At 31.9% G+C, this 27,322-nt stretch overlaps 3 protein-coding genes across 6 annotated transcripts; all 3 read left to right on the plus strand.

The window, feature by feature from the left end:
• Positions 1–1,207: 1,207 nt before the first annotated feature.
• On the plus strand, positions 1,208–8,641 carry LOC114176833 (protein MEI2-like 1). 4 transcript variants are annotated; one of them, XM_028062012.1, is made up of 15 exons: positions 1,208–1,696; positions 2,397–2,564; positions 2,740–2,791; positions 3,752–4,033; positions 4,192–4,598; positions 4,696–4,854; positions 5,040–5,156; positions 5,251–5,387; positions 5,696–5,778; positions 5,849–6,259; positions 6,360–6,996; positions 7,374–7,458; positions 7,538–7,606; positions 7,717–7,896; positions 7,998–8,641. In XM_028062012.1, the coding sequence occupies exons 2-15, from the start codon at positions 2,487–2,489 to the stop codon at positions 8,139–8,141; spliced, it is 2,841 nt and encodes a 946-aa protein (XP_027917813.1). In that variant the 5' UTR covers positions 1,208–1,696; positions 2,397–2,486; the 3' UTR covers positions 8,142–8,641. The 4 variants fall into 4 exon arrangements, with proteins under 4 accessions (XP_027917813.1, XP_027917814.1, XP_027917815.1 ...); XM_028062013.1 differs by having other exon boundaries at positions 2,461–2,564; XM_028062011.1 differs by lacking the exon at positions 1,208–1,696 and having other exon boundaries at positions 2,392–2,564.
• Positions 8,642–11,002: 2,361 nt separating this feature from the next.
• On the plus strand, positions 11,003–13,672 carry LOC114179634 (protein tipD-like). The gene is made up of 7 exons (XM_028066048.1): positions 11,003–11,215; positions 11,460–11,796; positions 11,883–12,039; positions 12,362–12,406; positions 12,547–12,715; positions 12,861–13,234; positions 13,314–13,672. The coding sequence occupies exons 1-7, from the start codon at positions 11,066–11,068 to the stop codon at positions 13,630–13,632; spliced, it is 1,551 nt and encodes a 516-aa protein (XP_027921849.1). The 5' UTR covers positions 11,003–11,065; the 3' UTR covers positions 13,633–13,672.
• A 4,331-nt stretch (positions 13,673–18,003) lies between these two features.
• Positions 18,004–26,988, plus strand: LOC114174901 (protein BONZAI 1-like). Its single transcript, XM_028059635.1, has 16 exons — positions 18,004–18,273; positions 18,374–18,421; positions 19,595–19,743; positions 19,840–19,888; positions 20,663–20,719; positions 20,985–21,170; positions 21,260–21,394; positions 23,341–23,402; positions 23,502–23,604; positions 23,681–23,795; positions 25,030–25,106; positions 25,182–25,319; positions 25,400–25,564; positions 26,022–26,135; positions 26,232–26,328; positions 26,419–26,988. Exons 1-16 carry the CDS (start codon positions 18,124–18,126, stop codon positions 26,511–26,513), a joined length of 1,740 nt encoding a protein of 579 aa, XP_027915436.1. The 5' UTR covers positions 18,004–18,123; the 3' UTR covers positions 26,514–26,988.
• Positions 26,989–27,322: the final 334 nt, after the last annotated feature.

A 27,322-nucleotide genomic window follows, 5' to 3' on the forward strand; every position in this document is an offset into this window, starting at 1 on the left:
AAAAAAAAACATTAATGTCATTTAAGTAAAAAAAAATTAAACAATAAAAACTCAATTAAAAAAATATAAATTTTTAATACTCAATAAATAATTTTTACTTTTAATAAAAACTCAATTTGTTGTAAAAGAAATAAAACTCAATTAAACTTAAAAATAAAATTAAAAGAAATACACAAAAAACAATAGAATACTTTTCTTTTTATGTGTATATTATTTTGGAAAAATGATGCTTCAAATGTTACATCATACCTACTGTATGAAGTACTATTATGATATATGACTATTCGCTAGTATAACTATTTTATTGGGGGCGTTCCGACAATGCAAAATGTTATTCTTAATTATTAAAATATTTATATCTAAGTTAATTGTACCCATAATATAAGATTAAATTGTATATTACTTTTAGGGAAACGTATTTCCCAATTTCAGAAAACCATGCAATTCTCGTAATGAATATGAAGCATTGGTAAGCACGAGTCACAGAAAACACTGAAAATTTACAAGTCAAAGTCAACACAATAATAGGAACTTTATTATAGTTCTTAAAAAGAGTTTTAATATATTCTTGTAAATATGTTTTTTGTCAGAAAAATTTAGAAAAAGTCATAAAACCTTTAAAAAAATTAATACATCTTTATCTTTTAAATAAAAGTTAACAATTATAATTGAAATATACTTCGTTCATCTTTTATTACAGTTTTAATTTTTGGGAAAAAATAAAGTTGACTAATATTTAGTATAAATTATTTTTTATAGTATAAAATAAACATTGAGAGTTCAAAAACTAAATAATTGTTAATAAATAATAATTCTACGTATAGAAGAGTGTTGAGATATATGTTTATATAGAAAACTTGAAAGATGAGAAAAACAAAAGTAAAAGTGAAGTTGGGTACGAAATGAAAGTAATTTTATAAAGTTTATGGATGAAGAAAAGAATGGAATAAAATAATTTTACAAAGAAGAATACGTGGACCTGTTAAAGAAATTAGAATACATAGGATAAGTTTCTAATTTGTAACATTTGTTTTCGGCAAAAGTTGTGTCATGTGCGGTCTTTAATTTTCACTTTATTTTCAAACCCGAAAAATACACGCAGAACACGACCAGCGCGTATTTAGTATTTATTATTGATTCTAACATATTTTCTTTTTTAATTTGTTTGATTTATTTTAATTAAAGCCAACTAACACACTTTTCCTCTCTCTTTCCTTCTTTTCCTTTTTTTTTTCATGTCACAAGTCTCTAAAACTCTCTTCTTGGGTTGTCTGATTCTCTCTGAACCACACAGCGTCACCGGCGAGCTTAATCTCGCCGGAAAGTTGCCCTATGTTGGCCGGAATACACTAATATTTCGATTTGAGCTCTGAATTCTGATTCTGTTTCCCTTTTTTGCCACTGTTTTGGGTCTCTGGAAACAACCAGAAATAACAAAAATTGTTTTTTTTTTCCTTCGTTTTATTCTGAGTGAGATTGCAGGGAAAACAATGCAGAGAGGGGAGATGAGATTTTTGAAAAAAAATCACGAGATCCCCTATTTCTGAATTCTTCATGTTTTAGACCTCCTGCAAGATTCAATTTTTTTTTCCTTTTTCTCTCTCCTTTAAAAAGTGTGGTATGAGAAGGTAGTTGGATTCCGTGAGGTAGATTTTGGAGTTTTTTTTGGTGCTGGAGAGTTGGTGTTTGAATTGAGGTAAGATTTCTTTCTTGCTTGGAATATTATAATCTGTGTTTTTTTTTCTTCTAAATAGCAATTTTGGAATTATCTCATGGTGTTTCTTACTTTGGTGCTATGAGCTGTCTAAGTTCATCATCACCTATTCTTCCATCGAAAAATTGAGTTTTTGCACTTGATCTGTTCATGTTCAAGGTTTTTCCTGTAAAATTCCCTTACGAAGGTGCAAACTTGAAAACTTAAGCTTGATTGCGGTTTTCTTTTCGTTTGTTTTGGTTGTTTTCCTAAAGGGAAAGTGGCAGTTGTTATTTAAGCGCGGTTGAATGGAAGTTTCTATAATTTCTATGGATGGTTTTGTTTCAATTTCCTGCATTTTCTTAGCTGCCAAAATGGTTCAATTGTGTTAGGTATTTGGTAGGTAAGCTACGAGTTTTCTTCTTTCCCCCCACTAAATTCCCTTTTAGTTGAAGATACAACTATTTTTTCATTGATCTCGTTGGCATAGTTTACTTAGCTAGTTCTCTCCCCCACTTATTTCTTATAATAATGAATAGCTTAAGATCACTTAAATGTTCCGATTTTTACAAGAAGTTTTTGTTTTTGTTTTTGTTTTTGGTTGGGGGGTTCAGCATCAGCGGTTTTGATTAGAGTGCCATGTTCACTGTTATCTGCACTCTCACTTGTCAAGTGACCTTAAAATTTATTTTGAATGTATAAGGATGAGTGTAGTTCAAGGAAACTAGCAAGCGGAGACTTTTTCAGCAATACTACTCCTTTTTCAGTTTCTCGGGACTCAGGCTGCAGCAGGATGCCTTTTCAAATCATGGATCACAGAGGCGTTTCTGCTTCATCCCACTTTTTTGAAGACGTTTCCTTTCGTTCTGAGGTATTTATTGTCATTTTAGTTTCTTGTGAACTGTTACAAAAATGTGACCCCAACAATTTAATGATCATCAGATCTGTAATATCCCACTTTTTAAAAATGTTATTTATCTTCTCTCTGACCTTCAATGCTATTGCCTTTATGAATCGTTGGTTTTCTAAACTTGTTTTTTGGGCAGAGGAATGTTGGATTACGGAAACCGATATCCATTAATGATCATTACCCACAAGGTGAGGACCGATCAATCCTTTATTTGTTCAAGAGCAGTTCTATATGTTGTAGTACTGGTTTGACCTCCTATACCCTCATTAATAACCCAAGATTTATGCCTAAAGAATATTTATTATTTTGACATTTAATGAACTATTCAGAATTGATTTGTCACTTTTGTTTGATTTTAGGATAACTTTTCTTTATCTGTATTTTTCTGTATACTTTATAGAATAGCTCGGATCTCAATTCTGAAATGTGGTAATGCATTTCCATTTTAGGGCTTTTTAGCCGATGTTTCTTTCCCTTCTGTTTTTTACATCTTTTTAATGTTTGGGTGCACATGGACAAGTGATTAGCAATGTAAACTAGCAATTGGTTATAATGTGAGCAATCACAGAAATTCTAAAAGTAATATTATTTCCATTTATGGTGCTTAATTGATTATACTTGAGCATTTTGGTATATTTTAGTCAATTTTCCTCTCACTTTTTTTCTTTGAACAATATGTAAATGTTTGGTTGCACCAGAATCTGATATAATGATCATCAGTTCTCGATCAATATAGTAGAGCACTTTAAAGTTTTAACGAGTGATTAATGTCAAGCCATAAACTATTTTTCCTGGTTGTGGTAATTGGTTCACACCTAATTGCTGCAATTTTTACTGAAATAAGGAATGCATTAGTCTACACCTAAGTTCACGCAACAATGTTATTTGAGGCATTTATTTTAGCTGAAAAAAATGAGGGTAGTTTCAAGAAGATAAATACTGCTTTCTGCTGCATTGGAACTCATAATGTGCTTTTGATATAGAGATTATCTGTGATTTCGTGGGTTTCATTTTGTTGTACTAATTTTGAAGGTTGTAGTATCCCCTCAAATTTTTTGTGTTTGTCATACATGTATACAGTGTTTTTTATCTGCAAAACACAGTAGTAGTTGTTGGATAAGTAAGTTGTTCTGTTTTCTTTTTATCAGGAAGCAATGGAATGGTAGCATCACCAGGAAGCATTTTGAACAATACACCACCCCTTGATGTAAATGCAAAAGCTGGCTTGCTGATGTCCCAGGCTAGTCTACCTGGGGATAGTATGGATTCCAAGGAATCATTGAATTATCGCCCCAAATCATTGTCTGATGCATCTCTGCAGTCGGCGTCTACCTCATATGGCTTAATTGGGAACAAGATTGTTAGCAATGCTGGCCCCTGTGAAAGTAGTTTATTCTCGAGCTCTATGTCTGAGATATTTAGCCGAAAGTGTAAGTATTTGTTTCATGCCTCCTGCATGCATGTATGATGATGGGTACTAATGTCCTTGCATCTGTCTATTGAGTTTTTTTATCTGTTATGTTTTTCTGATTTTACTATAATTAAATTGATATCCTATTTGTCTGCTTATTTGCATATCTTGGTGCAGTACGGTTATTTGGAAATGATGTTCAGTCTGATAGGACAATTGCTGCTGGTTTCCCAGAGGAACCATGTAAATCTCTTAAAGAAATGGAGGCTGACACTATAGGGAATCTCCTTCCTGATGAAGATGATTTGTTTTCTGGTGTTGTTGACGAGTTAGGATGCAGTTCTCATGCCAAAACAATTGATGATTTTGAAGATTTTGATCTGTTTAGCAGTGGTGGAGGCATGGAGATGGAAGGAGACGAACATTTAAGTTCAGGAAAAATAATGAATGGTCTTGATGGAGATTATGGTTTCTTTGGAGGTTCTAAAGGAAAACTTCCTTTTGGTGAACAGCCTTCTAGAACACTTTTTGTTAGAAACATTAATAGCAATGTTGAAGACTCTGAGCTAAAGGATCTCTTTGAGGTGCGTCTATATTCTTGTTTGCTGCATGATGTTATCTTAGATTTTTCTGGAAGCATTTCATACCAATATTCAAAAAATGTGATCTTTGTTCTGACAGCAATATGGGGATATCCGAACCATTTATACAGCCTGTAAGCATCGTGGGTTTGTCATGATTTCTTATCATGATCTAAGGGCAGCACAAAATGCAATGCAAGCACTTCAAAATAGGCCTTTGAGGTCCAGGAAACTTGATATACATTATTCAATTCCTAAGGTATAATATTAATAACTTATCCTGTTTGCATAATTCCATTTTCTTTTCTGTCATTAGAATAAAATTGGTTGTTATTGTTCTTATCATGTTAGCAGTTGCTATCTGTTATTGTTCTTTTCAGTTGCTTTGTATGCCTACTTTTTATATTTTGGTTATAGATGTATTTTAACTTGAAGACATGTTAGGTCAATGCTCCAGAAAAGGATATTGGCCATGGTACACTGATGCTATCTGGACTTGATTCATCTGTTTTAAATGATGAGCTTAAAAAGATTTTTGGATTTTATGGAGAAATTAAAGAAGTAAGTTGTTCATGGTTGGTTTCCCCCTGTTTTAGTTGCTTGTGTTATACGAAGATAATGCAAGCTTAGTTACACATTTTGTCCTTAATTTCAGATCTATGAATATCCAGAAATGAATCATCACAAATTTATTGAGTTTTATGATGTCCGAGCTGCGGAATCTGCTCTTCGTGCTTTAAATAAGATTGACATTGCCGGGAAGCAGATCAAGCTTGAACCTGGCCATCCTAGGTTTGAGATATGCTCGCTATACCCACTGTTTTTGTTTTTTTTTTTTGTTGATTTAATTTCTTCTCTATTTTGTAGTAGCTTATCTGACTTTTTCCTTTATTTTATGTGTGCCTACAAAATGATATCATGTAGATGATTTTAATTTGGATATGCATGTCTACTTGTGTAATCCTTGATTACTGTCATTTTTCTATTGACTTTTACAGTTAATGCAATGTAAAGTTGTTATAGATCACTTGGATGCAAAAGTAGTTCTGCTAAGAAATTATTTTCTTCAGTTAACAAACATGGTAACCTTTCTTTTGTAGTTTGATGCACCAGTCGCATAAGGGGCAAGATGAGCGAGATTTGGGTCAGAGTATTATGGACAATTTACCATTAAGATCAAAGGGTAAGATTTTATCTGCTTTACACGTTTTTTTTAGGAAGCGACTCTTGGTCTCACTAGACATCATTTACAGCAACAGGGTCTTCTGCAGTAATTGGATCTGGGGTCTTGGAAAATGGATACAATCAGAGGTTTCAATCTGCAGTGCGACAACCTATTAATGCATTTATGGATAATTCATTCATTAATGTGAACAACTCTAGTATTCACAATCCTGTGAGAGGGGCATCTGCTGGAAAAGTGTCTGTAGTTTCTGAGTCTAATGGCTATATTGATGCAATGAAATTTGCATCTAATTCGAGATTTCATCCTCATTCCTTACCTGAGTACCGTGATAGTTTAGCTAATGGTAGTCCTTATAACTTTTCTAGCACCATTAGCAACTTGGCTAACAATATAGGTGCTGGAGCTACAGAACCCTCTGATGGCAGGCATATTCAGGGAATGGGATCAACTGGGAACATAGCAGAATTTAATGCAGGAGGTTAGTGCATTATCGTATTTTTATGTGCTAAGAGCTTTGTGTATAACAGTTTTATATTCAAATCCTGATGTGACATTGTTGGTTTATTTTGGCTCATTAGGAAATGGCATACGCCCACATGGACTTTATCATATGTGGAACAGCTCCAATTTGCAACAGCAACCTTCATCGAATAATGTGCTTTGGCAGAAATCACCATCATTTGTTAATGATGCTTGTTCTCCAAACCTTCCACAGATGTCAAGCTTTGCTAGAACACCGCCACATTTGCTGAGAACACCACATATAATGGACCACCATGTTGGATCAGCACCAGTTGTTACAGCCTCACCCTGGGAAAGGCCAAATTCTTATTTGGGAGGGTCCCCTGATGCTTCTGGTTTTCGCTTGGGCTCTCTAGGGAGTGGAGGTTTTCATGGTTCATGGCAATTTCATCCCCTGGATTTTCCTTCTCACAATGTGTTTTCTCATGTTGGTGGGAATGGCACTGAACTGACATCAAATGCAGCAGGGCAGAACTCTCCTAAGCAGTTATCTCATGTCTTCCCTGCGAGGCATCCCATGTCTTCATTGTCAAAATTTGATCCTACCAATGACCGAATGAGAAACCTTTATCACCGTCGAAACGAAGCAAGCACCAACAATGTTGACAAGAAGCAATACGAGCTTGACCTAGGTCGTATATTGCGCGGGGAAGACAGCCGAACTACCCTTATGATAAAAAATATTCCTAACAAGTATGTTAATTGCCACCACAGCTTTTTTACTTTTCCTTCAACTGAATGTTGTACTGGTAAAACTGTTACTTTCCCTAAAGCCATTATTTTGTTTCTAAAGATGGTTTTATGATTTAGCAAATGTTGACATAGAAAGATGTTTTACATTTAATGATTTGTCCAGGCTGTGGCAGCTGAGCATTTGGCATTTCTCTTCTTTTGAAGTCTCAGTTCTTGCTTGCTAATGTTTCCACGGACACATTTATGCATGTCTGCTCATTTGACATGCTTTTTTTATCTTGATCAATCAGATTTTAGAACAGTGAAGAATTCATACTCTCTTGCATCAGTCTCTTGATTTGATCTGCTTCTGTTTTTATTTGCTGTTTGTTTGGTAGGTATACTTCAAAGATGCTTCTTGCTGCAATAGATGAGCAATGTAAGGGAACTTACGATTTCCTCTATTTACCGATTGATTTCAAGGTAAGTATTTTTGGTTGATTGGTTTCCTTTTGCGAAGAAATAGTAACATGTTTCTAATTTGATTCTACAATGGTTGCAGAACAAATGTAATGTTGGCTATGCATTCATAAACATGATTGATCCTGGTCAAATTATTCCCTTCCATCAGGTTATTTGGATGTTTTCATGTATAATTTAGTTTGAACTATTTGTCATGTCAATGTGCTAAGAATTTTGAGTCCCCTGTGTTTGTGGAACTAAAGAAGAAATGTTTTGCAGGCTTTTGATGGGAAAAAATGGGAGAAGTTTAACAGTGAAAAAGTAGCCTCACTGGCATATGCCCGAATTCAAGGAAAAGCTTCTCTCATTGCTCATTTTCAGAACTCAAGCCTGATGAACGAAGACAAGCGTTGCCGTCCTATCCTCTTCCATACCGATGGCCCAAATGCCGGTGATCCGGTAAATCAAGTTTATCATTTTAGAGTTTAGAGTTTAGGGTTTGTCAGAACAGATATATATTCTTCCGATGATAAAACTGATCAATCCTTTTGTGAGTGCAGGAACCTTTCCCCATGGGTGCCAACATCAGACTGCGAGCCGGAAAATCTCGCATCGGCGGCGAGGAGAATCGAAGCCAAGGGAGTCCTTCAGCTCTGGCAAATGGAGAAGAGTGTGGTAATGGAATAGACTCTTCAAAAAACTAACCAATTTAGCCTTCCTTGGGCACTAACTCTTCAACATTGCACCATTATGTCATGATGCCAACCCCAAAGTCTGTATATTGACATTTTCTTTTTATGAGAGAGAGCCAGGAGGAAAAAAGGCTCACAATTTTTTTGCCTATAGAGGAGCCTTGAACAACACAAGTTTCTGAGGCTGAGGTACATAACCAGAATGATGTAACTCATTGTAGTAACTTTCCTTGTTTCCCCTAAATTTTTCCATCATGGAGTCCTACTATCTTCTCACAACTTAGAGAAGCTCAAAATTTTTGTTAGCTGTCAAAGGACAATGTCACCATTTGCATTGAGCTCCCTTCATAATTCTGGGATGCAACTTCAAGGGGCCTTAACTGCAGATTTTGTTGTTCATATGTATTTTTTTCCCTTTTAATTTTATAACTGTGGGGCGTTTGTGCCCTTATGGGATCAGTTTTTGTCTATAAAAAGGTTAATGTCGAGGAACATCTTTTACTTTATTGTTATTTTTGTTGCATTTGCAATCTTTAAGATTCTTGTAGCCATACCAAATTCCGCCAACCACTTTTTTGTTTCTCAGCCGTCAATAGTGCTAACTCAGTTCGCACTTATTCTTTGTTTGAAGATAAAGAAAAAGAATAGTTTTCTTTTTTCGAAAGTAATCATAAAGATTCAAAAATATTTTTACTTAAAAAAAAAATTTCTTTCCTCGTAAGGTTTGGGACAGTTTTAATATTTTCTATTCATGGATTTGCAGATCAAATTCTAAACAAAGAGGAATTAAATATTCTAACTTGTGAATAAAATAACAAAGGCCACCATCGACAATGATGCGTTGAGAAATGATACCACACTTTCAAACATTCTTTCAAACAGTTATGGGTATTTTAGATTGGTCTAAGTTTTGGTAGACTACACCTATTTCACAATATTCCTTCGCAGATCGTAAGAGGTTGTTTCTCAATTAAAATATAATTAGAAAAGTATATTTAAAGTGTTACAAAAAAATCAACTCTAATTCAAAGATTCAAATGGGAGAATTTATATCTAAAGAGAAAATGAATATTAAATTTTATAAAAAAGACTCTAGAGTACCATTTTCAAAAACATATAAATAAAAATCATACATTTATTTTATTTTTACTCGTGCTTAAATGTAGAAAACATTATGTAACCACAATTCACATTTTACATAACTTTATAAAAAATATCAATCCAAGGTAGAATTATACTTACTAAAGCATTTTTTTTTTAATAAAGAAACACAATCTAACATCTCCTTTAAGTCAACCTTTTGAACATATAACTAAATTTCACACATTTAATAAAAGCATCACAAACAATTCCAACAAAGGTCAAAATAAAAACACTAAAATCAAACCTTATTTATTCAATCAAATTGAATTATAATACCACTTAATTTTTCAATTTTTTACATACTACTACACGTTTACTATTAAAATCACTCATTCGCTCACAATCTAATATAAAATTTGGAATAAAGATAGATTTTACTCTGCCTTGAATTTTTGTAAGTGGAAATAAAAAAATATTTTAAATGTATATTTTTTTCAACCTTCCAAAACGATTTTTAAAGGGCAATACCATTTCAGAAACTAATGCCGGAACTTGTTCTTAACTAAACTCTAGATTAGTATTCTAAAGAAAATGAGAGTTTGATTTTATGCTACTTACAAAAAAAAAACAGAAAGAGAAGAAACAAAAGTAGCTATGCATGCAACTAAAGAGGAATTCCTTCAAGTTTGTTATATATAATACTCCATTTTTTTTTTAAATCACTTCAATTTTCTTAGATTAAAACAACTAAAACGAAAAAACCTAAAACTATTATTATTTTTTAGGAGAAAATGTCCTAAGAACACCGTTTAAGACGTAGTTAATGAATATTGAATTTTGTAAAAATTTATAAATAACTATAATATTAAATAAATCATAACTTTAATAATTATTAGTGTACTTTTATTTTATTTAGAAAACAAAAATTCATAAATGTTATATATTTTATAATTGATAATTTATTAGATAAAAAATAATAATTAAATAATACAATAATTATATTTTAATATTGTTAACAATTAAAATATAAATAAACTATCAAAAAAATTGACAGAGAAAATAAAATAGTTTATTCTTTTAAAACATACAATATTATGTTAATTATTTCTTTGTTAAAAAACAAATAGTATTTTATTTTTTTGTTAATTTAATTTTTTGTGTGTTTAATTATATTTTAATTTTTAACAATATTAAAATACAATTCTTTTATTATTTAATTACTATTTAATCTTTTTTATCAAATAAATTATCAATTACAAAATTAAATAACATTTATTGATATTTTTGCCATCTAAATAAAATAAAAGTATATTCATAATTATTAAAATTATGATTCACTTAATATTATAATTTAATATTATAGTTATTTATAAACTCTTACAAAATTTAATATTCACTAACTACACCTTAAACATTATACATTATCTTTAGAACACCCGTTAGCATGCACTTATTTTGACCTTTTTATATCACTTTAATAATCCTTTATTAAAATTTAAAACCTATGTAACTTTCATACATACATTAAATACATTAACTACAGCATTATAGAACTCAGATATTACTAAATTTAAAAAATTATTGGATACACTTATTTTCTTTTTACAGAAAAGCAAAAACAAATTTATCATTATCTTGCACATGTCTCGTAGTGACCAATTACCTCCCCTAATTATCAGTTAATACACCTTTCATTTTGCACATGTCTCGTAGTTGGCGGTTACTTCCCCTAATTAATATATCAGTAAACACACCTTAATAACACAATTAATCAATCAGCGTCTTCTCCGCCACTTGGTTTCTATCAAATTTTGAAGCCAAGGAAGAAGAACAGTCACCACTTCCACTGCAAAATGGGACTCCATCCCAACCCAACGGAACACCACCAAAACGGCGTCGCCAGTAGCAGGCAAGAACACGAAGAAACATTGCTGGCTCTCATCGAACACCGTACCCGTGACGTCAAACATATCTCTTATTGTATCTCTTATTACACCTCCCAGGTTCGTTGGTACCCATGATGTTGTTAAGCTGAATTTCAAGAGTTTGTTAAAAAAAGATTTTCTTTTAATGAAGAGAGACAGACACAGACAAGTTTTACGTGAAAGAAGTGTCTTGTGAGTTGTTTGATGGAGGAAAGTGACCTGAACTTGTTTGGGGTGTTGTTTATTCAAAGAAAATCCAAAAAAGGTTGAATCTTTGTTTGGAAAACCTTGAAATGATTGTATGTTTGGATACTATTTGCAGCTTGAGGAAGCAGAGAAGAGTTTGTTGGAATCTAAATCAAAATTGGCTCGTTTACGAGGTCTAACTGGTGCAAGTTCATCACTTGTTGACACTGAACATGTGAAGATAGAACGTGAATCAAAAATCGGTTCTTTTCATAAAAGTGACGGTTCTTCCAAAAACCACCTTCGGTCTAAGTTACGCCTTGTTCGTGTGGGTTCAAAATTTTCGCATTCAGTACCGTTGGCACCTTCTTCTTTTGCTAGGTCAACGGTAAAGTCTGATAACACTCAGAGAATCCCTGCTGAACAGGAAAGCATTGAAGTCCAAGGCAGAGGATGCAAAAGGAGGTTTTTTGGTAACTTAATTGTTGTTTTGGTGTAAATTTGGTTACTTGTATCGATAACTAGGCTCACTTTGGCATGTAATTCATTTTCTTTTCAGAACAGAAAGAGGCTGAGGAAGTGATACCGTTGATATGTAAAAGTTCTTCACCAGAATCAGTGCTTTATCAAGCAAGCAATCACTTCTCTAGTCAACACAAGAGGAGAGTGCGATGTATTGCTGTGTGTCCTGTAAATGATCACCAATTTGTCACCAGGTTTAAAATAATATCATTCTTCGTGAAAGCATTTTGCACATGTTTTTCATTTGATTATGGTTTTTTCATTTAATGAAACTACTATGTGATATGTTAAGAGAGAAAGAAATGAAATTGACATGTAGAAGTTCTCTAGTTAATAGAGAAGTCAATTTATTTTTTTCTTCCTATTTTTTTATCTCTTAAAAGTTTGTATAGAGCTCCTTAATGGAATCATAACTTTTTGTCATTTCTTTATCATCTGTTTAACATTTTTCTTGGTAAAAACAAGTCTGTTACATAATTTGATGCTTGCTTCTTCTTTTTTTGTGAATGATTGCAGTGCTTTGGATGGAGTGGTCAACTTGTGGGAAATTCATTCGTCACAGTATGTCTTCGTTTTTCTTTTGAGCCTTTTTGTTTTAAAATTGTTCTTGTATTGTTATAGCTACATAGTTGTCGACTATACAAATCAAATAATCTTGTATTGTTCCATTCTATATATGAAGTTTTGTCGGAATTTTGTAGGTCTGGAGCTTGTCTTCTCCGAAGTACAAATTGTATATCCCCACAGCAGAGATGGCCAGAAGACATAGTTTGGCACCCAGACGGAAACACCTTGCTCTCGGTATATAGTGCTGATGGTCGAGACTCTCAAATATCAGTTACGGATTTCGGTAGAGTAAAAACTGACGGGGTAAGAAATTTGGATTCTCTATTTAGTTGTTCTGTACTGTTACCGTATAGGACATAACCCAGTAACTTAGTTTAGAAATATGAATTTAGAATTTTGTTTTCATAGAGATTGTTGATGTTATGCAAAACATGGATGTAATTGACAGAGAGCGAACCATGTAAGTTTCTTAGAGGACAAACCTCACGTGACGGGTGTCATAAATAGCATTGCTTTTCTGCCTTGGGAGGAGAATACCAGTTTTGTAACCGGAGGAACAGACCATGCTGTCGTATTGTGGCGTGAGAATGGCCATAACAAATGGAAGCCAGAAGCATTGCACAGGAATCTTCACTCTTCAGCCGTCATGGGAGTATCTGGTATGCAGCAGAAGCAACTTGTGCTGTCTGTTGGCAAAGACAAGAGAATCTTGGGGTACGATGCTAATGTCGGAAGAAAAGATTTCATGCACCAAGTTGACAGTAAATGTTTGAGTGTTCTGCCAAATCCCTGTGACTTTAATCTATTCATGGTTCAAACCGGGTAAGTTTCATCTGTCTTTAACGAATCATTATGAACTTTGACATCTCAGATGTACTGACGTTGTAAAACATAAATTTAGGACTCCTGAGAGACAGCTTCGATTATTTGACATGAGATCAAGAAGGTCAGAAGTTCATGGTTTTGGATGGAAGCAAGAAAGCAGCGAGTCTCAGTCAGCTCTGATAAACCAAGATTGGTCCCCAAATGGAGTATACATAACATCTGGTTCAGCTGATCCTATGATTCACATATTTGACATAAGATATAATGGTCACAAACCTTCCCAATCTATAGAAGCTCATCAGAAACGAGTCTTCAGAGCCATGTGGCTTCGCTCTCTTCCCTTACTCCTTTCCATATCATCTGATCTCCACATTGGCTTACACAAAATTGTGTAGGACACGTGAATAAATAAATCATGATGCTTGAGCTTCGTTAGATTGTGTTCAATATTTGTTGAACAGTGTGATTCGGTTATAGTACGGGTGATGTGTGGTGTTGTGCTTTAAGGGAAACATTGCAGTGTATGCATGTTCCTTCTCCGAAGACATGCATGCACCTTTTCTCTCATTCATGTTTTTCTTTTGAGAGAGGAAAGTGAAATATATGGAAAAAATGATTAAAAAAAATAGGAAAAGCGGCAATCCTTAATTCGTATTTTCTTCTTTTATTGGATAATAATAATAATGATGACGATGACATAAAAAAATATATGAGAGAAAGATAATTAACATTTTAAAATTAATTAACATAATCAAAATGTTGATATTATTTTAAAATATAATATAAATAACTTAAATAACTATATACAAAATATTGAACATATTTATATAATCAACATTTTTATTAAAAATGATTTTAGGAGCATGTTGGTCATCAACATTTACTCTTTTTGTTGTTTTAGGGACAACCATATTTGTAGTTGATGTCTTTGATGACCTTGTTGTACCATTTTTTCCTGCAAAATAATCGATGATGTAAATAAGATATAAGATATGAGTTATAATTATATAATTAACACTACAACATTTTACTTATATTTTAGTTTAGACCTTGGTTCCCATGCCCACCTTTATTCATCGTCCCAATCCCAACATTAAGTCTTCTTCAACATTTTTTTTTTAAATAAATATGTTTTAGTTTTTCAATTTTGATGTAAAATTGCAATTTGATCACATTCAAAATTTTGATATATTTTGATCTTCAACTCTTAAAATGAATGAATATAATATTTTTAAATTAGAGATGTTAACTTTATCTTTGTGTGTTAAACGATTTTTAAGATTAACATTTGAACTAGAATGTATTAAATAGTATAAATAACTTAAACATTCACCCATATGGTTACGTCAAACCAATCTAATGCAATTGAATTAAAAAAATTATATTTATTTATAAAGTTTGAAAACAAAATAATATTGAAATTTCAAACAACTATGAATGTCAATTTTGCGTTTAAATTAAAGACTAAAATTATATTTAATATTTTTGTAATAACATGTTAGAATATTGTTTTCTTAAAAGAAAAAACATGTTCAAATGTTGTTGAATTTATTTAGCAATTTCTTAAGAATGTCGTGGATGAATTAAAACAAAAGGCGAAAGGAGCAACTTTTTAAGAATGTCGTGGATAAATATTAATTGCGCGTTTAGTTTAACGTTAGTGTAAAATCAAAGTCATGTCACTTTAAGAATATAGCTCAGTGAGTACAATGCTTGAGTTAAACTCACTTTCCATGAGAGTAACAATAATGAAAATCGAACTAACTTAATCATAGGATCTTACTCAAAAAGTGTTTTAGTCATTAACTGCTTTCAAGGCGTGAAAACAAACTAACAAAGATAAAAAATGAAAAAAAAAAACAAGAAAAAAACATTAATCATAAATATAAAAAATACAAGGCAATTATATAAAAATATAATTCATTTATCATAAATATTTTATTCATATTTATGTATTATCTATATATTTTCTAAATATCCGTATTATTACTATCACGTAAAAATAATAATTATATAGTAAACATTTTATTTATATTGACATATATTTACGCTATATAATTAATCAATGTTAATAATAATATATTAATTATTAATATTTTCATATTATTATAACAATTATAAAAATGATTAATTAAAATAAAATCATTAATGATAAGCAAACATACATAACTTTCTACTGTCTTTTTCTTTATCTTTTAATGTTTTTACTTTCTATTATATTGTTTAAGTAAAATATTTAAATTTTTAATTTCTATCTGTAAAAATATTTATTTATCAATATCTATTTTTAAAGTAATTATAACAAAGTTTATAGTATATGATTTATTATTTTACCATGCTTGAAAAATTGTGCTTAAATTGTTAATATATTTAACCTAATCCTTGATCTTATTTTATAAACCATATACTTATCTTATTTTTTCGTCGTAGTAAATAATTTCATTCATGCCAAACGGCTAGAAGTCGTGCTTAACACGTAATATAATGTAATAACGTAATTTGGACAAACATGGAGAAAGGTCATTATTGGGCATGATTGTGGCTTGAGATCTTATTTTAATCTTTCTAAGTATTCTATTTTTTTTTTTTTTATCAATTCAAAGTTAAGTTTCAAAATAATGGATTGATAGGCAAATTTAGGGGGACAATTTATTTTTCTAAAGAATTGAAAATATTTTATTAAAACTTTATGAAAATAATTAGATTATCTAAAGTTTTCAAATTTTATGTAAAATTTAAAAATTTTAATTTTTTCATAAAATTATGCTTCATTTTCCTATTATCTTTCGAACTTGATTTCAGTTAGATTGACATCAATTTGATTAAGACGGAGAAATTAAAAAAATTCTTATCTTTTTTTTAATTGCATATACTTATATTTATTATTTTATGTTAGATCTTTAAATTAAATATATTTTTAATTCTTTAAATTTTAATAAAAATTAGAATTAATTTATCTTGACACATATCATTATCTTTACTTACTGATATAACAATTTTATCATTTAGAATCATCACTCACATTGAAGAACCAAGTCATATATATAACTTGACCACTATCAATAAGAAATTCACCATTCAATTTAGTCAACAATCACAACAAATTTAAATATCCAAATTCCTTTACATGACTATAGAGCAAGACTAAAAAATCTCTTATGCTCTAAGTACTCTTATTCAACAAGAAAATAATATATGTACAAAAAAAAACGCATATCAATGATATGACTATATCCTAATTATAATTGAACAAAGATCAATCTAAAGTTCTTAGACAACACATACAACTCTAAGAATTCAACAAACAATCAAAATTTCTCAAAAAGACTATAAGGAGAGCAAAATATGAATTTACTCTATTAAACAAACTCATCCGCTAGATAGGTAGACCTCACCGTTTGAATCCGATCTTCAAATAAAAAAAATTAAAAAGATGTTAGAGAAGGAGAAAGAATCTATATTTTAGAGACATAATAGCTTTTATAAAATGAAACTTGATTTAACTAATATTTATTTATAACTTAACAAATAAACTTCATAAAATTTGATTAAAATGATTAAATTCACACATTTTATAAAAATAAAAATTTAAATTAGTTCTAAATTTAAAAAATATAATTTTAATTTTCACTGAAAATTTAAAAAAATGATATTTAACCTATTTCATTTACATAATAAAAGATAAAGAGGTAGAAAAAAAAGACACAAATAATACAATAGGTTTTATTATTTTAACAATTTAGACCCTTAAACATCCTATTTTATTTTTATTTTCACCACTGTTAAAAAATAGCGAGTAACTTAAGTTTATAATTAATAGAATATATTTTTCTTAACCATCAATAATTATGTAAGAACGATGATATAAACACTGTCATATCATTTACTTATAAGAACAAATTTGTCAAACAATATTACACAACTAAACTTCATTCAAATATTAATTGTTTTTTTTGTTTCATTTGTTAAAAGTTGTTGAAACAAATATTTAAAATAATTTGTAATAAGCAGGTAGAAATAAGAGCAGGAAGGAGTCTAATCATGTGCATAAGAAAATAATCATTGTTAATAATTGTACATTACACAAAGACGGTGAAAAGCTGCAAATACCTATTTCGAGGTTAGCATAAGTCAACGTTAAATTGATTATTGTTACTAATTTATTTAAATTACTTTTGACATCTCAAAAGATTTGCGAAGTTTATATATGATTAAATAAAAGTGATCATTAAATTAGTCAATACATTTAATGAAAATAAAAAAGATAATTTATTTTATTATATAAGTTTAACTAAGTGAAATAAATGTTTAAAGTAATTAAAAGAGTTTGATAGAAGCTTTTTCTTCGTTGTATGTGGATGTTTTGACAGGAATATAGATTATTTGTTAAGATTTTTGTATTATTCTTTTATTGTGTCTTTTATGATATACTGATTATTGTTAATTTTGATATTTTAAAATATATTAAAAAAATATTTAAAATATTAACATTATATATTTAAAAAAGTAAAAAATATTAATAGAAAATTTGAACTCGTTTGAAAGTAGTTTAAACATATACAAGTTTTATCGATAACATTTTATTTTTAAAGGTATAACTATCATAAGTATGTTCAATAATAAATTTTTAATGTTAAAAATATGACTAATTTGAAAATAGATTAAAAAAAATAATAACACACCAATATTTAGATAATGTTATATATAAATTTGTACACAAAGAGTAAGGAGAGAAAAAAAGAAAAAGAACAGATAATTTGGTAACGTGCAGAGTAGATACATAATAGGATATTCCGGGTCTTAAGGTTTCTTTTCTCGGTATTCCTTTCAATTTCCACTTTTTTTTTCGGTCTTTCCAGTCACCTACTACCCGTTTACTTCAGTCCATGGGCAACTGCTGCTCCGACGTCGCCGGCGGCAAAATGGCCGTCGGCGGCACCGCCTCCGACCACCTCAACTCGGCCAGCGGTCCCAACGACGCCGTCGATAACTTCCTCAGGTCTCGCGGTTATAACGGTCTCTTCTCTCAGATCGAGGTTCTCACTTTTTATTCCTTCTTTCTCTTGCCACTCTTAAGTCGCTGTACTTCAATTCGCACCTACTTGAGTAGCTCTTTGAATCGCTTTTCTCTCGCAGTTGTCGTTTTCTGCTTCTGGCTTGCGTGATCGGGATATAGTCTCCAAGGTTTGTCATTTTAGCCATTGCACAAATCTCAACCTCTTTGAATGCATTTGAATTGCAGTTTTTTTTTTTTTGTTTTTGTTTTTTGTTTTGTTTTAATGAATGAGGTTCTGATACAGTTAGGGATAGTCTCTGGAAATTCCAATGCTCAATTGACGATTGAGATGATTTAAGTGAGGAGATGGTAGTTTTGCTTTTGTAATTTTACAATTGTTATTTTCTTTATCTGTTTTTGTAATTTTCTTTTATAGCTATTTATTTATTTACTTACTTACTTACTTAGCTGATGTTAATCTCAGTTTCATACCGGCTTATTCGTGTTTTGTTTCTGAACTATTTATCTTGCACGCTCCTCGTTATTCACGTACTGTAAAAATTGATAATAAGAAAGTTCTAGAGTAGTGATATAATTAGTTGATTTTAGTTATAGAAATCAGGGGAGGAGCATGTAGCTCTTTGGGGGTGAATTGCCATCTCTAGCAGCGACTTTGTTTGTTTTGTTGTGGATTCTGAGAAGGGGTAATGTCATGTGTTTTAGTTGTATCGTATCATTCTGTCATCAGAACTTACTTTTTGAAAGAGAAACATCTGAAGGGTCTAAATCTAGCTGAAAGAGGTGATGGAGTGTACTCATTCATATGAGTAGATGCGTTCTTGAATGAGAAAATCATAGACTGAGATTTGAAATATGCCTTTTTGTTAAAAAATTAGTATTTGGGAATCGGCCTTATTCGTGTGCGCACCACAGAATTTTCATATCAAAAGGAAAATTCAGGTTAAATGCAAGTTGGTTCTCTTATGTAGAAGATGTAAAAACGTTTCCCTAACTCTTACTAGAATACTAACAAGTGAATTTTTTTGACAAAATAATTTGTAGTGAGCATGAAGACTGAGACAGAATATCTTAAAAATGAAATCTTAAACTTTATTTTTGTTCCAGACAAAAAGAAAGTATGCCTGTAACGCATCCTTACATGGTTGTAAAGGATGAAGGCATATTGAACTAGACCTTGTTGAAGTAATTCAACAAACAAACTACATGGATCAACGAGGTCATTTTCAATTGTCTGTTTGGATGTAATGATTATGATCCTTTAAGTAAAGTGTCATGCTTTTAATAGCTAATATTCTCATAAATCAAATGCATGATTATTGTGTGACCCTTCATCTCTGTAGAGTGATCCAATGCTGGTTCTTTACGAAAGAGGAAAAAATGGTGCCCTGAAGGAACTTGGCCGGACAGAAGTAGTTCTGAATTCATTAAATCCTAAATGGATTACTAAACACACTCTCACTTATCAGTTTGAGACTGTTCAGGATTTAGTGTAAGTTTAAATGTTGATATTTTTACTTCGAACAAGGCACATGAACATTTTGCCTGTTTCACCAGGAACTGTTTTATAAAATTTCTTTCATAACAGGTTTCGTGTGTATGATGTTGATACTCAGTTTCACAATGCAAGTGTAAAGGTATAGTGTTTTTATGTCATGCACATTTTAGTTTTCCTTCTTTTCTTGGTAAGATAATGGTTCTAATATATATTTTTGCCATCAAACTAGATAATAGTCTACCATTTCCTGTTTCTGAGAGTTTTTTTTTTTGCTTGCTTAGAAATGGCTCAATGATTCTGAGAATCTTGCAATCTTATTTGTGTTAACTTAATTAAAGAAAATTACATAAAAGTATTGCTATTATTGTCATCTGACTTCAGATTTCACATGCAACTGTTTAGACTTCAAATGTATTTTATGCCTTATTATATGATGTGGTGTATCAGTTACATTTTCATTATTTTACCTCAGAGACTCCTACATTCACTTTTCTTTAGTTCAAGGTTTTTATTCTGTAGGGAAAACTTGCATGCTATATGCTGCACTGCTACCTTTTCCGTACGGATATGTGAATTCACAGTTCTGAAACATTTTGGTAGGGCAGTAAAATTTTTGCATATTGGATGAGATTTTTTTTGGTTGCTACTATTTACACAATTAGATTCCTCACAGCCTTCATTGTGCATCTCTGGAGATAACAACTGAACCCAGATTTTACATTTTTTCTAATGGTTCTGATCATGCACAATCTCCTTGCAAGGCTGTGCAAAAATTCTTCGCAAGTTCTTTCCCTGAAAGTGTATTAATTATGTATCTGGACCTTTTTACTTGCTAGTTCATTAGATGTGATAACATGTTGATAAAGCATGAGGGTGTAAGTTCACATTATAAATGTTTGTCTGTCTTATGCAGATGCTTAAGCTAGAAGAGCAGGAACATCTAGGTGAGGCAACCTGTGCATTATCTGAGGTAAAGTAGAGACTGTTTTTATTTACGGATATCTGCAACTAAAGGAAAACTCATTACACACTCAATAAAGCTATATTTTTACAACTAATCTCTATCTTGCGCTTTTGCTGTTTTTCTCCCCAGTTAATTGGGCAAGTACCAAACATATTGAAAGCTTTTGGTTCCAAGAAATGTATACTAAAAGTGTGCTGTCCTATTGATTTCTGAAGTTAAATAGCATCCCAAACAAATGCATCCATCAACAGTAACAAATTTTGCCATGCAGATAATTACAAAGTTTGATCGATCAATGACATTAGATTTACACTCGGAAGATTTTACCACATCTACCCAGTCCCGAAACTGTGGAAAGCTCTTGGTGTATGCTGAGGAATGTGTTAGCTCAAAGACAACAATAGAGATGACACTCAGGTGTTGTGATTTGGAATATAGGGATCTCTTCTCAAGAAGTGTATGTGTATGTTTGTCTTTTTTAACTTTTTGTTAGCCATTATGAGGAACATCAATTATTAATCAAGAATTTTTTTATGTGTCCCACAGGATCCCTTTTTATTGATTTCAAAAGTTGTGGAAGGTGGTGGTCATATTCCAATTTGCAAAACCGAAGTTATAAAGAATGATCTCAACCCAGTATGGAAGCCAGTGTTCTTGAATATTCAACAAATAGGAAGCAAGGTATAAAACTTGGTAGAATCATTTACTAAATATTAATAGGACTGTAAACAAATGTGATATAGAAATCCTCAATATTCTTCTTCATTCTAATATGTTTGGTCAAGTATAGTCCATCTATGATCTAGTACAATCGAGGGAACTCCAATTCGCAAAGACAAGGTCAAATAAAAGGAGAAGAAAAACTCCACTTGAATAGGAAAAATGGACATAGTTGACCATCGTAAGGAAATATGAAGGAGGCCGAAAAACCAACTTGGAAAATGACAATTCTAAGCTACAAGCAGAAAGAAAATATTGTGGAGTGTTAGGATTCAAGGTGGGTCCAAGTCTGACATCGGGTAAAAATAGTAAGATAACTAGTATATAATTAGAAGGACCCATAAACTCATTGTCTTAAGATTTTTGGATTGAAAATTGTGTCCTGGTCTCTTATATGGACTTGTTCATGACTCATTAGTACTGAATCTTTGGTGTCTCCCCTCGATATAAAACCTAATAGTGTTATCAGAGCCGATTGTTCATCCTTGTGATGGCTTAGACGAGTATGGTATAATAAAGTAGGTAAAGAATCCTAAAGTTTAAGGATTGAGATACTTCTTGAAGATTGAGATAGCACAATCTTCCAATGGAATTATAATTTTCCAAAGGACTTATACATTGGATATTTTAGAGGAGATTTGGCTAATGAATTCCAAACTCATTGACACACCTATGACTCCAAATGCTAAACTTCTACCAAGTCAAAGTGAGCCACTTTCTGTTTTTAAAAGATACAAGAGACTAGTTGGAAAAATGAACTACGTCACAATCAATCGTCCAAACATCTCCTTTGTAGTTGGTGTGAAAAGTCAGTTTCTTAGTTTTCATGTCTAGAACATTGGAATGCAATCATTTGCATTCTCAAGTCAGTTTCTTAGTTTTCATGTCTAGAACATTGGAATGCAATCATTTGCATTCTCAAGTACGTTAAAGGAACCCCAAGAAAATGTTTGTTATATGGACAAAATAATCAAGTTGTGGATATTCATATGTAGATTGGGCAGACTCTCCTACTAAGAGGAGATCCACTTTCAAATATTGTGTCTTTATTGGTGAAAACTTGATTTCCTAAAAAACATGAAGTAGAATTGAGTGGCATGATATAGTGCAGAAGTAGAGTGCAAAGCTATGGCTTTTGCCACCGGTGAGTTTATTTGGCTCAAATAATTGCTTAAAGAATTGAGATTTGGGGAGGTTACATCGATGACTCTCATTTATGAAAATCAAGCCAACTTTAATATTGTCTCAAATCCAATTTTTCATATGAGGACCAAACATATCAAGATTGATTGTAACTTCATAAGAGCAAAGATTTTAGGTGGAGACATTACTATTCAATTTGTTAATTTGAGTGATCAGTTGACAAATGTCTTCACCAAAACAATTGCATTATACTAGAACTGATTACATATGTAACGAACTTTGTGCATATGATTTATATGCTTCAATTGCGGGCGAGTGTTAAATGTATTTTATGTATGGGCTTGAACCCATCTCTATACAATGTGTGTGTGTATGTGTAATGCACATAGGGATTCGACCACAAATAATTTCTATATCTCTCTCTACATATAGTGTTGGGTTTTAGTTAGTGTTAATTTGTAATGAAGGTATGCTGCTGGTATACAACTAAAGTCCATTGAAAGCATGCATACGTTGTTGTCATAAGGGCTGCCCGATGCTTGAGATGTCCACCAATATTGAATGGGAAGTGACCAACAAGCCCGAGTCCTACAACCTTATGGTTGCACAAAAAGGGTCATTATCCATTTATTGTTAACATAAGGAAATTTGCCCCTGCTTCATCACATATTTTATCTTTTATTTGGGGTTCTTTTTTGAACTCTGGTATAGACATGCTGCTGTCGTACTGGAGCCTATCTCATTCTCATTTTTACTGTATACAGGAAAGTCCTTTGATAATGGAGTGCTATAATTTTAACAGCAATGGCAAACATGATTTGATGGGGTAATGAACAGTTAACTTTTTCAGCTGTTTGTTCTTTGTCCCTTAAATCTATTCCCAGGATAAAATGAATATTAGGGTTGTTTATTCTTGTTTTATCAGAAAAGTGCAGATATCTTTGATGGAGCTGGAGAAGCTTTATTCCAGTGGCCAAGGAGGAAATTTATATTTGTCTGCTGCTGCTGGTCATAATTCTCATAACAAGGTTTTAATATATTAAAATAAGTTCATTTCAATCACTATTTCCTCTTTATTTTCCTGAAAGTTTAACTCTAATGCAGATGTTAAAGGGCCGGTTATACGTGGACAAATATGCTGAAAGTGTTCAATATTCTTTCTTGGATTACTTGGCTGGGGGATTTGAATTGAACTTCATGGTGGCTGTTGATTTTACAGGTATATATTGTGTCTGATAAATTATATTCTGGGTTGTAACAAGTGGCGTAATTAATGTTCTGTATATATGTCTGCATAAAATAGTCTTAGAGATTATATCCTAAATGTACTTTAACTGCTGATAACCAGCTTCAATTCTAAGAAAATTATCCAAATCACGTAATTCCTGAGAGAAAACTCTAAATTAAGCTGCTGCATAAGAGTTGGTACAAGAGGAGTATTGTTACCTGTGATGACAATGAGTTAAAAAATGTTGACACTTGTGATGGCATTACATACGATCAAGGTTTCCCTTGTGAGAGTATCAACTAGGACAAATCCTTGTGTCATCCTAAAAATCCTGAAAATGTACCCTTTCTAGCTTGTGTCAAACTTGCTTCCTTGAGACTGCAACATGCTACCGTAAGACATGCTTCCTAACACCCAGAGAGTACTAAGATCAGGATAAGTACCATATAGGTGTTCATAAGATGATTTATTTTGAAGAACGTGAGATAGAATTCTTTTATAAGCATGAAGGACACTATGTGACCAAAACATTTTTGGAAGCTTTTGCTTGAAACGCCAAGGCTCCTCTTACTGAAACCTCCTCTGGAGTTCGAGGTTATTGTCATCACAAATGTGTGAAAATGTGAATGATGTGCTGCAGAGTTTTATGTATGGTCTGTAGAGCTGTGTTGTCAACCTGGAATCAGTCATCAAACCTGCTTATTGAATCTTGAAAACCAGTCTTGTAAAGAACTGGTAGAACTTGTTCAAAACCAGGCATAATCTGTTTGCTTTATATTTTAATAAAAAACTCAATATTAGTATGATTGATACAACTTTAATCCAGCTGATAGTTGATAGTTATATTATTTATATTTTTTTAGTTTCTATTTATATTTGCTTTGTGTGGTGTTGAGTTTAAAGGTCTTCTTACATATTTGATTTTATTTTATGTTTAATTTTGAATATTGTATTTTATGAAATTTATAAGAAGTTTAATTCTCAATATCACGAATTTATGAATATTATACTATTTTGTGTTTAATATTGCTTAATATTGTATTGAAATTAAAATCATATTTTTTAATTATTACTTGTTCAACTATGGTTATATAATTGAACCTCTACTTTCATTAGTTCAAGGACCGGTTCAATTTTAAAATTTCTAACATGGGAAACTTTCATCTAATATTCTGGCCGGTGGATGCTATGTGTTTTCATTGACTTAACTCCTCTTGTTTACCAGCTTCAAATGGAAATCCACGCCTCCCAGATTCTTTGCATTATATCGATCCTTCAGGACGACCAAATGCATATCAGAGGGTGAGGAATGATTCTTGGTTTTGATTCACAACTTTATATGTTACTGATCCATATTGTACGGATATTCTTTTCCAGGCAATTTCGGAGGTCGGGGAGGTCTTACAGTATTATGATTCAGACAAGCGATTTCCGACATGGGGATTTGGAGCACGACCAATTGATGGTCCTGTCTCCCATTGTTTCAATTTGAATGGAAGCAGCCATTATTGTGAGGTAGAAATGTTAAATCTGATCTTGCTTTTGTTTTCATCTTAAGATAGTTTAATAATAAATATAAGTCTGTCTTTTTGCAGGTGGAAGGCATCCAAGGAATCATGAAGGCATACACAAGTGCCCTGCTTAACGTTTCTCTTGCAGGACCAACTCTTTTTGGACCTGTCATAAGCAATGCTGCAATGATTGCCAGCCAATCTTTAGCAAATGGCGGAAGAAAGTACTTTGTCTTGTTAATCATCACAGTAAGAGTTGGAATATGCAGTTTTCATTACTATTGCTTTTTGTCTGTGAAAATGTATTAGTTATAATTTTTGGTAGGTGGAATGGCGATTCCACTCATGAGAGTGAGAAATTGTGTAAACTGAGAAAGGGTGCATTAACTCGTAATTAAGTTCACGAGGCACTTCACATTTTAAAAACTTAATCACTGCACAGGGAATATCGATTCCACTGTGACCCACATCGTATTTTTTTCCTAGTACAAAGTGGGTCAAAAAACTTAAAGCAATTGGTTAAAAGTGGGTAAAAAAAAGAGGGTTAAAATATAATTTTCCTTTGTGTTAATAGCTGACGCATACCAATATTCGCGTTCCGCACACCTAGAAAATTTGCCTCCTGAGAACCTTTTACATTTCCAGATTTTTCCGTCAACTAGCCTTTTCTAATGCCTGTACTGAAATTTATTTAATAACCTTCCAGGATGGAGTAGTGACAGATCTCCAAGAAACAAAAGATGCTCTCGTTAAAGCATCGGATCTACCATTATCAATCCTTATTGTTGGTGTTGGAGGAGCTGATTTCAAAGAAATGGAGGTATATACACTATATAACATGTAGCACTTTATAACAGTTTGAGCTGTGTCTGGTATGCCACTGCAGAGCTTTATGTAGTTTTGTTGAATGTCTCAGATTTTAGATGCGGACAAAGGAGAAAGGCTTGAAAATTCATCTGGTCGCGTTGCTTCACGTGATATAGTCCAGTTTGTTCCATTTCGTGACGTTCAAAGTAGGTATCAGTTTGTTTGCAAATCATGACTACTTTTTCATAAATGGTGTCGAACTTAGCAATCTCTTGCAAACTTCTTCCCTACTGCAGGTGGAGAAATTTCAGTAGTTCAAGCACTTCTAGCTGAATTACCTACTCAATTTTTAACTTACGTGCGGAGCAGAAGTATCCAACCGAGTGTCTAGTAATGTAAAGTCTGTACATTTACAAATTTTCTATTCATTGATATTGTGCAATTTCCACGCCGTTCCATTTTCGGTATCTTCAATCGAAAAAAGGGCTCAAGGGCAGAGAACTCATGCTTTGTTCTAATTGTTAATGTTGATTAACGATTGAAGATGAGTTCGACAGTGTTCCATCCTTTCATGTTTTTGGGGGCCTTTTCGGGTTAATTCGGCTCCCAAAAAATCTACTCTTGTACAGAGAGTAACTCAAATTTCTCATTATATGTTCGAAGCATATTAAATATATTTATTTTTTAATGAACGAATTTAAAAATATGGAAGTAGTAAGAAATAGAAAGTGAGTTTACTTTACTCATTGTTGACGAGCCTTCTAGGTTATGTTATGTAAACTATCCTCTGTAAGAATTAGATCTAGGATGCACCTTTCATCTTCAAGATTGCAGTTCTTGTTATTGGGAAAAGATACACTCCTAAAGGGATGCCTACAACAAAACGGTGGTGACCATATTCATCTAAATGTATTGAATTCTCTATCTCATACCCGTGGTTTTAGTTTGAAGTTTTTGTCCGAGTATAGGGTATATTTGTATATATTCTTTTTAGTGTTTTAATATTAATTAATTAACCTTTATAAAAAAATTATAGTAAAGAAAATATGATATAATCAAATTAAATATAAAATGGACATATTTTCATTTTTTTAGTGCCAATTATTTTTAAAAAAATATTATAATTGTATAAATTTTAAATTAGAATATTAAATAAAATTAGATAAAAGTGAAAAAATTACATGAAGTATTACACAATTA

The sequence above is a fragment of the Vigna unguiculata genome, chromosome 3, assembly GCF_004118075.2.
Source record: "Vigna unguiculata cultivar IT97K-499-35 chromosome 3, ASM411807v1, whole genome shotgun sequence".
In the NCBI taxonomy this organism is placed as follows: Eukaryota; Viridiplantae; Streptophyta; class Magnoliopsida; order Fabales; family Fabaceae; genus Vigna; species Vigna unguiculata.